The sequence below is a fragment of the Mustela nivalis genome (genome assembly GCF_964662115.1).
Source record: "Mustela nivalis genome assembly, chromosome: 7".
In the NCBI taxonomy this organism is placed as follows: domain Eukaryota; kingdom Metazoa; phylum Chordata; class Mammalia; order Carnivora; family Mustelidae; genus Mustela; species Mustela nivalis.
In genome coordinates, this window is record NC_139026.1 from 4,641,931 (window position 1) to 4,653,989 (window position 12,059).

At 57.5% G+C, this 12,059-nt stretch overlaps 1 protein-coding gene across 5 annotated transcripts in view; it reads right to left on the bottom strand.

The window, feature by feature from the left end:
- PARVB (parvin beta) overlaps positions 1 to 12,059 on the bottom strand; it is a 101,040-nt gene that overhangs the window by 62,044 nt on the left and 26,937 nt on the right. The window contains exon 1 of one of the 5 annotated variants that reach the window (XM_082739665.1): positions 5,954 to 6,162. The exons of the other annotated variants lie outside the window; for them this stretch is intronic. Within the exon in view, the coding sequence (XP_082595791.1) occupies positions 5,954 to 6,053 (100 nt within the window). The 5' untranslated portion in view covers positions 6,054 to 6,162. Of the gene's footprint in view, positions 1 to 5,953; positions 6,163 to 12,059 lie in introns of those variants that run through there. 5 annotated transcript variants of the gene reach the window in all.

The window sequence follows — 12,059 nt, forward strand, 5'->3', positions numbered from 1 at the left end:
GCTGAGCATTTAAAACAGACGCTAATTAGGCTGAATTATAACAGAACCTCAACTGTACAAAAAACATCAGGCTGGCGGCTGGACGGTGCCAGTGGCACGTGTGACCCAACCCTCCACCGCCCACACCAATTCCCAAGCAGGGAGCCAAGGCCAGCCACCCATGCACCGAGACCAGAGACCAAGGGAAGGAAGCCATGGAGCCCGAAGGGGGCTCATCAGCGTGGCTTAAGTGACTCACAGTGAAATCAAAATGCAGCCCCAATGTAGGAGCGAAGGATGGTGGGGCCTGTTCCCCAGGCAAACGTGCTTTCTCCCTGGGGATGAGTGCAAGAGCCCAGGCTTCCCGAGGACCTCAAGGGACACCACCGCTCAATGGGCGCTCTTTGGCATGTGTTATCTGAACAGCTGGACCTGCGTCCCCGAGGCCAGCCTCCCCGGGCCCCTAAAAGGGTCCCTCCAGCTCTGCCTCCTGCTTTCTCAGCCCCCTGCCCCCGCCACCCCCCGCTTCACACAGACGCCTGGCAATCACTGCCTCCTGGCTGCTTGCACGCTAATCTGGATGTGACGAGTGTGCTCTGTTGCCTGATTCGGGGATGGTGCATTTACCACACTTCCACCCATCAATCGTGCTGGGGTTTTGGTGAGGACGTGGAAGCAATTTCAATCGCTGGCCATGAAAATCCAACATGAGTTAACAAAAAGGGAGAGAGAGTCTAAAATAAGCAGAAGGTGGGGGCAGAGGGCGGACACCACCCCCTAAGAAACCCAGAATTCTCAAAAAGGCCACATCACAGTCTCCCCTTTGTGCTCATGGGCCGTGGCCCCCACAGAGCGGATCGGCGCGGGGCGTCCCACCAAAGCAGGAGGTTACGAAATCTGCTGATCATTTCCAGGAGCGGGTGAGCCAATAACACATCGGGAGAGAAATGTGCTTAATAAAGAGAAAACAGAAACGGCAATGCAGAAGGAAGCCTGGTAAAGCAAGTTCCGTGGGTCCCGGCGCTGCAAACTCGTATTAATTAATCTGATCAGTAATGTCCCATCGTATTCAGGGAAGTCCAAAGCATGCTCTGCTGAGAAAATAAGAAGATTAAATCATTAAGTCGTTTAGGGGGAAAAAAAAAAAAAGCAATTCCATGTGCACCTGCCACCAGAGACCTGGGGGGGCGGAGAGGGGGGTGGCGGGCGAGCAGAGAACAGCCGGCAGGATGGCGCCCTCTAGTGGCCCATCTCCGCTAGCAGACGACGAAGACCAGACAGGATCTGCAATTCCATCCAAACTAGAGTCTGGCCTGGTGGGCAGACAGGCACCTTCCAAAGGGGGCAGCCCTGGTGCTGGCAGCTGCGTCCTCCCCTGAGACACTCCGGGGGCCAACGAGGCATTTTGGGCGGCCCACCTGGCCAAGCAGAGCCCTACCCTCGATCATGGGATCCGACAGTCCAGGCAGGAAAGGAGGGGGATCTTCAACCCACCAGGGTTCCCGGACACCAGCCTTTGGGGGGGAAGTTCCAAAGGAGCAGTAGGAGCCAGAGGCCAGTGGAGATTACCTCGCAGCAGCCAGACGATGCAAGGTTCCCCACTGCACCCCACACAGTCCCATCAGACCCCGGCCCGCTGCTCTCCTTCCGAGGGCGGTCACATTCAAGGCACATGCGCGCACCTGTTGCTAGATGCATGTCCATAGTGGCCTGAAAGGGCAGATGCATGGGAACCAGCCCAGAGGAAACATTCGATGACACGTGGCAGGTGAGTGGTGAACTCGTGGGTGAGCCACGAGGGACTGCCTCAGGACCCTAACATTCCCCTGCGGCGTTCCTCTTCAGAACTCACAGGAACTGTTGTCTTTTAGGGCCTCTGGACCTCCCTAAATAATGCCCCTCCTGTCCCCAAAGATGTCTCCATCCCGATCCCTGGAGCCCGTGGCTCAGCAAGGCAGAAGGGACGTTGCAGTTAAGATTGAGCTAGGGATCCCACGACGAGGCGTTATCCTGGCTACGGGGCGGGGGGGTTGCAAGGGTCCTTCTATAAAAGACACAGGTGGCACTGTGAGTGATGAGACCGCAGAAGCAGCAGGAGACGCGAAGACACGGTGCTGTTGGCTTTACAGATGCTGGGTGGGCCCCACGCCAGGGAGCACAGGCACCCTTAGAAGCTGAGAAGTCTAGAAAATGGATTCTCGCCGGGAGACTCGAGGCGGAGGACAACTTGCCAACAACCGGATGTGAGGACTTCAGGCCTCAAGAACTGTAAGTCTGTGGCTTTAAACCACCGAACGTGTGGTACTTCGTTACGGCAGCCACGGGAAACTCGGGCCGCCCCAGCTCCTCCATGTCATTTCCAAAGGCCCAGAACATTCTTGGACAGCGCCGTTTTACTGAGCATCTACTCGGCACCAGAACCCAGGCTGAGCTCCAGGGACGGAGCCGTTACTGAAGCAGGCAGAGCGAACAGAAGCAAGCACGAAGCATGAGTACACAACTGTCCCCGAGTGTGGCAGGTCACGCGCATGACAAGGAGGCCTGAGAAGGTTGGCTTCTTGACGGCAAATCCACAAACACGTCATCTTATTAACTTTATGCAGAAGGAGCAGGGTAGGTTCACGTCCACGAGATTCGAGGTGACCCCTCCCCCAGGGGGTCCTCAGAGGGGCCAGCACAGCAGCTGACGGGGCCACCACGCTCCCCCGCCCCGCCCTGCACCTGGCTACCGAATGGACTTTCAGGGAGTGGCCAGGATGTGCTAGGCCCCTGACCTTGCCGGCCACAGCTGTGCCCCACTGCCTCTCCGGGCCAGAACCTTCTGGTCCACTCTCCTCCTGGGAGCACCTGCCCTAGGCATCTTTCCAGGTCTCAAGCCCCGCAGGGTCCTGGGCAACAGCCCCAGCCAGTTTGAGCCCATTCTCTCTGGAGGCCGTAGTTCAAGGGACTAGACCCAGTAAATAACCAGCCCAGATGTCAGAGTCCTCACCCCGCCTCAGGATGCACCCAGGAGCGGGATCACGTTAGCGCATCGAAGAGACAGACACCCACGGATACCGCCCTGCGGCTCCGCCCATGCGGGCCCCAACCTGAGGATGCTGGCCGGGCACAGGCAGGGGGATGGGTGAGGAGGAGAACGCTCCAGTGAGACGTCCTGTCAGCCCACCCATCTGGCTGTGACCTTGGGCAAGGCAGCGTCTCCCGCCTGCCAGGCACACCCAACTCAGCATGTCCTCCAAAATAAGGACACACACAAGGCTTGTGGGGCACGGGGCCGGGCGGGGTCCGGGACTCAACCCACAGCTCCCCACCACGCACTCCAAGAGCCGGGTGTTTGCACCCAGGTCACCAAGCCCGACCACCACGCCTGTATGTCTTCTCTAGACTCCTCTGCCTGAGACAGTTCTGTCTCTCAAGCCCTCAGCATCTGACCCCTCGTCCTTCTCGGGGTCCCTTTTCGTGTCGCATTCCATCCTCCACCTGCACGTGATGGCCTGTGGGGTTGGGACAGAGATGGCTGGGCCTGGAGCCCCGCAGGACGGAGGTCGGCCTCTGGGGAGCCTGCCCGCCCCACATGCCCCTGCATGAGCTCACGCAGGCTCCCTGCTGCGGACCGGGAGACGGAGGCTCTGCAGGCAGGCGACCTTCCCGACCTGCCCGAGGAGAGGCAGCTACGTGCTGACTGCCATCCCCAGGGACAAAACACTCTCTCCCAAGTAACAGACAGGGGGAGTCACGGGCATATAAGAACTCTAGAAAGTTCTTAGAGTCCTGGGTTCCTGGAGGTAGGTAAGAGGACGGGGAAGAGGGAGAGGGGAGAGCCAGGACACAAGGTGACACGAGGCAGGGACACCGAAGCAATGGGCCTTCTAGGCTCCCGGGGATGGCTATAGGGGATCCTAAGTGGAGGGGGCGGGCGCCCTCCCTTTCCCCCATTTTACTGATCAGGAAGATAAAGGAACGGCCAAGGTCTGATGGCCAGAAAGCGATGGAGCCGGGACTCGTACCCCGCCGTCCCACTAGCTGGGTGTCCAGAATAAACGCGCCTCCAGTGTCCTGAGCCCCGTCCCAGCTGTCCTGCCCACCACCCCGCCATGCGCCGACCTCGAGCCTGAGGAGGTGACAAGCACGGTGATGACCGGCGCTGTTCCACAAAAGGCCTCCGGGTGCCAAGCAGGCGGGCTGGGGGCGTGGGGGGCGTGGTGAGTGCAGGCAGGTGGCCCCGGAGCCACAGAGGAGGGGGCACGCTCAGGCGATCCCCAGCTTCGGGAGCCTGAGGACCCTTTTCTCACGGAGCTCTCACAGACCTCCACCTCCATCGGCAGCGGCACTTTCTAGGCAGAAATCACGTTCACCGCCGCCATTCAACTAGCTCGTTGACAACCCGCAGAGCCCGAGAAGACTGGCGAACAGCAGGGCACAGAAGGGCAAGATGCCTCCTTGTCCCCATCCTTTCTGGTCCCCACGCGGGCTCCACGGGCCTACCTGGGGATTCCCAGGTCTGACAGGAACTCAGGCCAGGTCAAGGGAGCGGAGGAAGCAGCAGGTGAAGCAGAGCTAAAGGGGGAGGTGTTTCTGCAGAACTTCTCAGAGCCTTGAGTGTGCTCCTGGGCCTCATGACCCTCCCAGGGGACAGGCCGTGAACATGGCCACCCAGTGTGTCCGCTAGAAAGGCCAAGAGCCAGGCCCGTCCTGGCCTGAGGGGAGGGCGGCAGGGTCTGCCCCTCTGCCAGCCACCAAGCCCTTCCATCAGCCTTGCACTCCCGCACCCCTCCCCGCTCCACCCCTGCCCCAGTAGAGCCTGGTTCGGTGGCTTCGGCTCCTTCCTCCTTCCGGCTCCTTCCCTAAGGCCTTCTGTCTCTGAAGAGCTGCCCTGCTGTGAGCAGGGAGCCTCCCTGCCTTCTGTCTCCTCAAGCTCCTCCTTCGATGGCTGGGCTCTGCTCCAAAAAGCTCCCCCCACCCCTGCAAAAAGCCCGCTCAGAACGATGTGAATGATCAAGACGCCAGCAAAAACCAGCCCGCGACCTCCTTGAGGGAGGGCTCCCATCTTGGTCACCTGAGGACCTGAGCACCACTGTCCTTTTTTTTTTTTTTTTTAACCAGGCAGAGCCCAGGGGAAATGTGTGTTTTACTCCACCGGATGGGGAAGGAGCACCTGTTGGAGCTTTCTCGGCGTCAGAGGCACAGGGGCCTCTGAACAGCCACCATCTCACGGTCCCCCGCAGGCCAGGGAGAGACGGCCTTCAAGCTGACGTGGAGAGCTCCAACTGCTGTGTGACCTTGGGCAGTTCAGTGAACCTCTCTGGACTTTGGTTTCCTCAACCATGAAGCTTCACGAGGAGCGCATGAGGAGCGCACGAGGCACGCCACCTGTCCCACTGTCTCCTTCCCAGGAGGGAAGACAGAGCATCGGGGGATGGTGCCAGGAGCCAGCATCGGAGCTGATGACAAGCAGAGCCGGGCTCACCCCTGCCTGCTCCGCGTGATCGCCCTCCACCGTCTGCTGCTCCCGGAGAAAAGGCAGAATGAATTGCTTATCCAGGGGGTGATAACAAGAGCCAGATCCTGGCCAATAACAGCCAGGTAAAGGGGAAAGACAAAACCAAAAGGTCACTAAAAAGAAACCCATCATATCATGTAGCCTCTAAAAGCAGCATCACCGTCACTTGTCCCTGAAAACGTTCCAAACGTTCCAAAGACCCACATGACCCCCCCCCCCGGAGGATGGAATCGTCCAGACACGCTGCGGTGCACACAGCCGGCGGCCACCCATGGGGCCGAGGGGGATTCCCAAGGACCCTCTTACCCCACTGTCCTCACGCCAAAGTCCTCGTCCCCTTCCCAGTAAATCCGACGGCCAGCCCAGGTCCCACTCTTGTCTCAACAACCCTCCCCCCTAAAGCAGAGGAGGAATTAGGGCCCGCCTGGGGTTTCACGCCTGCGGAAAACGGGTCAGAAAACAGGGGGCACTCACTGGCTGGGAGCGGTGCGGCGCGAGGACGCGCGAGAAACACAGACGAGCGCCAGGCCAGCGGGCACCAGGCGGGGAGCTGGGGCACACACATTGCGTTCATATAGGGACAGGGGCAGGGACCCCATGACTTGCGATTTGTGGGAAAGGTCTCCTCAGGGTGCCCTGAGGGAGGCCACGAGGGACGGGGCCGCTCCGGGGACAGGGCTGCTTTCAGACGATAGAGCCCTGCTAACCACAAAACACTATTTCTATCCTCACTGCCAACCGCCTCGTGGGCCAGCAAACTGCCGCAGGAAAACCGACCCCCAGCGCACAGAGAAGGAAGGAAAGGAGTGTCCATTCCCGCGGTGGGAGCCGGTCGTGGTGCTGCGGCTTCGGGGGAAGAACGGCCCCGCAGACGCCGGCCTCCGATAAGCCTTCGATCCGGGTCTAGGGCTGGAGGCCGGGCTCCAGGGCAAGGTGCCCCTAGCTGCCGTCCGGTGGCCGACTCCCGTCAGGAGCATCCCTGTGCTAACAGGGAACACCTGTCACCCCGTTTCCACGACAACGGAAATCAGACACCGGAACAGAAAGCCCAAGCCAGAGCCCAGGCCCCCCGAACTGGGGAGGCTGGCAGATTTGCTTTCGGGGTTGCTCCCTTCCCCGGGGTGGGGCGGGGGGAGGGGGCAGGAGGATCCTGGAATGGTGGGGGAGGGGGAGCAGAACTAGATCTGCTCCCTGCTTTGGCCACTGGACACACCAGCAGGTTTCAAAAGCTGAGCCCAGCCCTGGACCCCACACCCGCTGGGTGACCTGGACACGCCACATCTGTGTTTCCACGTGGCTGAGCTCCTGGGGGTTGTCACAGGAACCAGCAAGTTCCTCTGGCACCCGACACCAGGACGCTGGAGCACCTCCTACTTGTGATAATTACGAGCGATCCCCGACCCCGAGGAGACACATCCTTCTCACAGTTGTTGCTTGACGGATCCACCGGTCCCCTGGTTTGCTCACGGGGGAGTGCACGAGCCCCACGGAGGCACTGGTGCCCAGAGCTGGCCCTCCTGCCGACAGAGTTCCGGAAAGGTGCTCTGGGGCACCCATGCCCCATCCCACATGCACCCCCCCCCCATGAACATGGCACAAACCAGGAATCATGCCGAGGTGAGGCCAAGGGACTGACAAAGCAAGTACAAGACACCCAAAGCCCATGCAGGCCCAAGGCTGACCCCGTTTTCCTGGCTCTCGTGTTTGGGTCACTCTGGGCTACATTCGAATGTCAGAGTTTTCACCCCCAGGATCTCAGAATGCGACGGGATTTGGAGACAGAGCCTTTTAAAAGGACATTAAGGTACAATGGGGTCAGAGGGGACACGCAGAGGGGTGACACCATCAGCAAGCGGCGAGAGAAACCAAGCCCTCCAGCACCTTGACCTTGGACTTGCAGAACCGTAAGCACGCTAAGTTCCTGTTGCTTCAGCCACACAGTCGACGATATTTTGTACTGACAAGCCCTGCAAACCTAAAACAACACAGAGCCCGCCACCAGGACAGCAGAGGGCACTGGTGCCCGGGGGGACGCCCCTTGAGGTTGAGCAGGGCGGAGGCAGGAAGGCCCGTGCCAGCCCTCGGGAGCGGCGACCACCCCGTGGGACAGGGGCCTTCCGCCAACACACGGAGGCTGTGCTCGGGGGGTGGGGGGTCTTCTCAGCAGCCGAGGCAGCCGAGGCAGCCAAGCAGATGCCCGAAGCCAGTGCTCGGCTCCCCGGGGCACAGAAATCACAGACGGTCAGTCACGAGAGGCGCCGCCCAGCTTCCACAAGGAAACCAAGTGTCCAACTGAAACATGTAAGAGAATCAGGAACCCCGTGGTCTCCTCAGAAAGAGTCCTATACAGGGATGCATATGGATATAGGTAGATTAAACACACACACACACACACACACACACCAGCGTGTAGATGCAGAGAACAGACTGGTGGCTGCTGGGGCGGGAACAATGTGCGAACCGCGTCGACGGGAGCCCAGGGTGTTCCAGAAGGAAGGATCAGAGCCCAGCACCTCTCCTCCGTCACATCTCTTCCTGAGCGACGCCAGACTCAATCCTCGGGGCCCATGCTCCAGGGAGCCGGCGGCATCTCCACTTCCGTCTGGGCCCCGATGCCTCATTCGGCCTCGTCCCCAGCTGGCACTGAGCCAAGGTTCCGACCCAGCAGGTGGGACCCGCACGAGGCCAGGTGTCCTCACCCCCACCCCCCAAACCCGGGGACGTGGGCCCCGGAGCATCTGGCTTCGGCCACCTTTCTCACCGCCGATTACCCTCGCTTCCAGCTCAGCCTCCGTTTCTCCGGCTCCACTTCTGGAAGTTTCCTCTTGAAAGCAATTCCTCACCCGCCCCTCCCACCCGGCCCCTGATACTGGAGCAGAAGATACCCTGTGCCGATCAGCCACGAAATTCTCGTGCAAGAGGTTACCCTTTGTTTCCGAATCCTTTCCACCTCCTCAGAACATAAGCAAAAAGGTTTCCCCTGATGACAAGGAGAGAAAGCGTCGCAGGGCGGGGGAGAACGCCGCCTGGGACGGTGGCATCCATCCCTCCATTATGCTAGGCAGATGCACCACCAGGAGGATGACAAGTGCTATTTAAAACCCAGTGACAGGCATCTTTGTACCTGTTTAATGACACGCCTCTGCGCCTGTCAAACAAGCCAAGGGAGACTGTCACAGGCAGAGCCGTAAGACACACTTTCCTCAGCCTGGATCGTCGACACGCAGCACCCGAGATTCTGAATGGACACCCAACAGCCACATTTCGTGGCCTTTTCCCTTTAGGACAAGAAAGGGACACTGTCCCAGCCCGTTCAACTCCCCAAGGCGGAGAGTGAGCGGTGCTCATTCTATAGGAGCGAGTATCAGGAAAAATTGTTTCTCTCAAGCCTCAAAAAAACTGTACAGCATGAAATTATAAAGCAGAATTAATCTAACAGGACTTATCTGTTTGGGAGCCATGGGCACTGGGAAGACGCACCCTCCACAGTCGTTTTCAAGGGAAAAGAGAAAGAACCAAGCCTCCTTCCCCTTCCAAACCAAGCACAGACTTCCAGAGGAACCGAGCACGCGGCACCCAGACCAAATACGATGAACGGTGTGCTTACGATTCGTCCCCATCCCGCGCTCATCCACGAGAATATCCCTCAGAGGAATAATCACCGACAGGTTTTAGGCACTTGCTAAGTGCAGGGGCACTGGGAACCCCAGAATCCATATCCTCCCGGAACCGGAACATGGGCCCTTATCTGGACAGAGGACCTTTGCAGGTGTTACCAAGTTAAGAGGGGGTCCTACCGGCTTAGGGTCGGCCCAACTGGGGTGCTGGTAAGGAGAGGGAAATTCGGAAACGAGACACAGAGGAGGGAGGGTGACCACAGGGCGACAGAGGCAGGGGCTGGCGGGATGTGTCAACACGCCCACGACCACCAGGAATTAGGAAGGACGCACCCCTCCACCCGCCACGCCCCGGAGGCCAGGTGCAGAGGATGGAGACTCGGGATCCCAGCGCACCTGGCGCTGTCAAAGCCACAAAACCGGCATTCCGGTTCCTATCCGCTGGCTTCCCGAGCTTGTCCGAGGCAGGCGCACCCCTGAGACAGGTCTGCTGAGGCTGCGATAAACGCGGGCTTTGAAACCGCGGTCCCAGATGGGCCCCAGGACGCAGCTGCAACCCAGCACGAGCCTCTCTTCTCGTCTCTGGGTTTTCTGCAAGCGCGGATCATTTTTAGCAGCTGTTCCCACTCTCCGTCACCTCATTAGCTTCAGAACCCAATAATCCCACTATATATGACTTGACTGGCTCATCGCATCGTCCTTCGTTCTAGCAAGTACTTAGGGAGCCCGCCGCCGCGCGCCAGATCTTGCCTGGTACATTACATTTCTCAAAAAAGCATTTACGCAGCTAATGATCACAAATCCCCTAATTTAATTTACTCTTAAATGTGTTTAATTTTCCCACAAATGGAACGATAAATTTACACACCGAACGTTTTTTGCAACGAAACGATCAGCAGCAGGGCCCACCCAGTAAGGACCCGACCAAGGCTCTCCGCCAGCCGCCTTTCTGACCACCTCCCGGTGCTGTTTGTGGGCATCGTATTCAGATAGGGCCGATGGGAAAACCTGGGCCACAGAGGCAGGGTGACTCGCCCAGCAAGAGTCAGAAGGTAGAGGACGCTGCAGGTGAAAGACCCCCTTCCTCCTTGGTAAAGGCTTGTTTTAGCAACCTGATGTCCCCACAGCACCCCCTCTCCCCTTGCTGAAGGCTTGATTGTCCCCATAGCCGGATAGCAACACATACCAGGATGTCTATTGTCTGTGATCACCTGGTCTGTCAAGAGAAAAGACAAATGAGGAATAGAGTGTACCTGGGACTTTCCAGAGTGCTGAGCCAAGGCCCACCAGAACAAACCATTGTGTCCTTGCCTTAAACCCAGTGCCTGACAATTCTTGATTTAAGTTGACCAATCAGATCCCTGTAACCAAGCATCTGCTTCTGTAAACTCACTTCCCGCCACCCCAACCCTTGCCCTATATAATCTGCTCCCCAACTTAGCCTGGCACGCTCAGCCCACAAAGGCTGATGCGTCCGCAGGCGCCTGTGTAACCAATAAACCTCTTGCAACTTGCATCCAGTGGAGGCTTGGTGTCTGCTTCTTGGGTGCGGATCGAGGGTCTTTCATTTGGAGGTTCCACCGAGATCTCTTGGAATCCCACCCAAGACCCCAGCCAATCCCCACCGGGAGGTAAGCTGGCCAGTATCTGTGTCTCTGTCTCTCTGTTTGTCTGTTTTTATGTGGATCCATATCTAGGTATCTAGGGGCAGCATGAGAAGGAGTTGACGAACTCAGACTTCTCCCCTGCCACCCCGGGGGACGCCTCGGGGGTCTAGGAAGGTCCATAATCTTGGGCCATCAAGTCTAGGAAGGTCCATAATCTTGGGCCATCAAGTCTAGGAAGGTCCAGAATCTTGGGCCATTAAATCTAGGGCTGCGCAGCAATATCTGTTTGTGTCTCCTATGTCTAAATCATTCTATTAATGTCTACATGTTATGTCTTTAAATGTGGTTATATGTTCCTTGTACTGGTCATGAAGGTTATGTCTAAATTGTTCTATTAATGTCTACATGTTATGTCTTTAAATATAGTTATATGTTCCTTATACTGGTTATAAAGGTTACATTTTGTTTAAGGGAGGGTGTCTAACCTATTTGAATCTGAGGAATGCCTGACTGTATGCATGTTTGTGTGGCTCCACCGCCTTCGGCTACGGAGTCTGAGTGGGCTGCACCCTGAGTCTCGCGGAGCGTCATACGGCATAACGGTCATCTACTCCATGGAGTAGCCTGGTCCGGGGTTTATACCGATAGACCTTAGCTAAGACGCTCCTAAGTTCCCGCGAGGGACGCGAGCAGGACAGCATCTGAAAGGTCCCCCTCCCCTTGTCTGCAACATCGTACATATTGGGAGGGAATATAAGAGATAGGTACTAAGAGCTAAAACCAGATTCAATGAGTCAGCTAGTAAATTTCCTCCTGACATATTGGATGATAATTATGTAAATAAGCCTTCTTTTAGTAATCCCAGGTTGCTGGGCCATCCCTAGCAAAGGGGACTCTGGCTTTATTTCTCTCTGTTACTCCTAATAGATGTGGGAGCTTCTCCCTTACTCACTTCCTGTGTTGATGGCTATAACTGGAGCCAACTGGGGTTGGTCTGACTCGAGACAGAGACTATAGGGAATATTCCCAAGCAACTGCCGAAATTCTTTGTTTCGGGGAGGTTTCCCTGTGTTCTCTGGCCCGACTTAGACTGCCTAACCCTTCCCCCCGGCTAATGAAAAAGCATGGCATCTGCTCCTCTGTTGGGGCTTAGGAGCTCCAAAACTGGGAATCCTTTCTCTGCCTCCTGGCAGCACTTTGTTTCTTCTGTTTCCCTCTTCTCCTATTTCTGTACCAACGTGTGTGCAGCCTGCATGACTGGCCTCTAGATCATGCACCACAGCTCCTTCTCTCTTCACTGTCAAGGAACAAGAAGAGCACCCCCTGGACCTAACACCCCCCCCCACTCCAGATCTT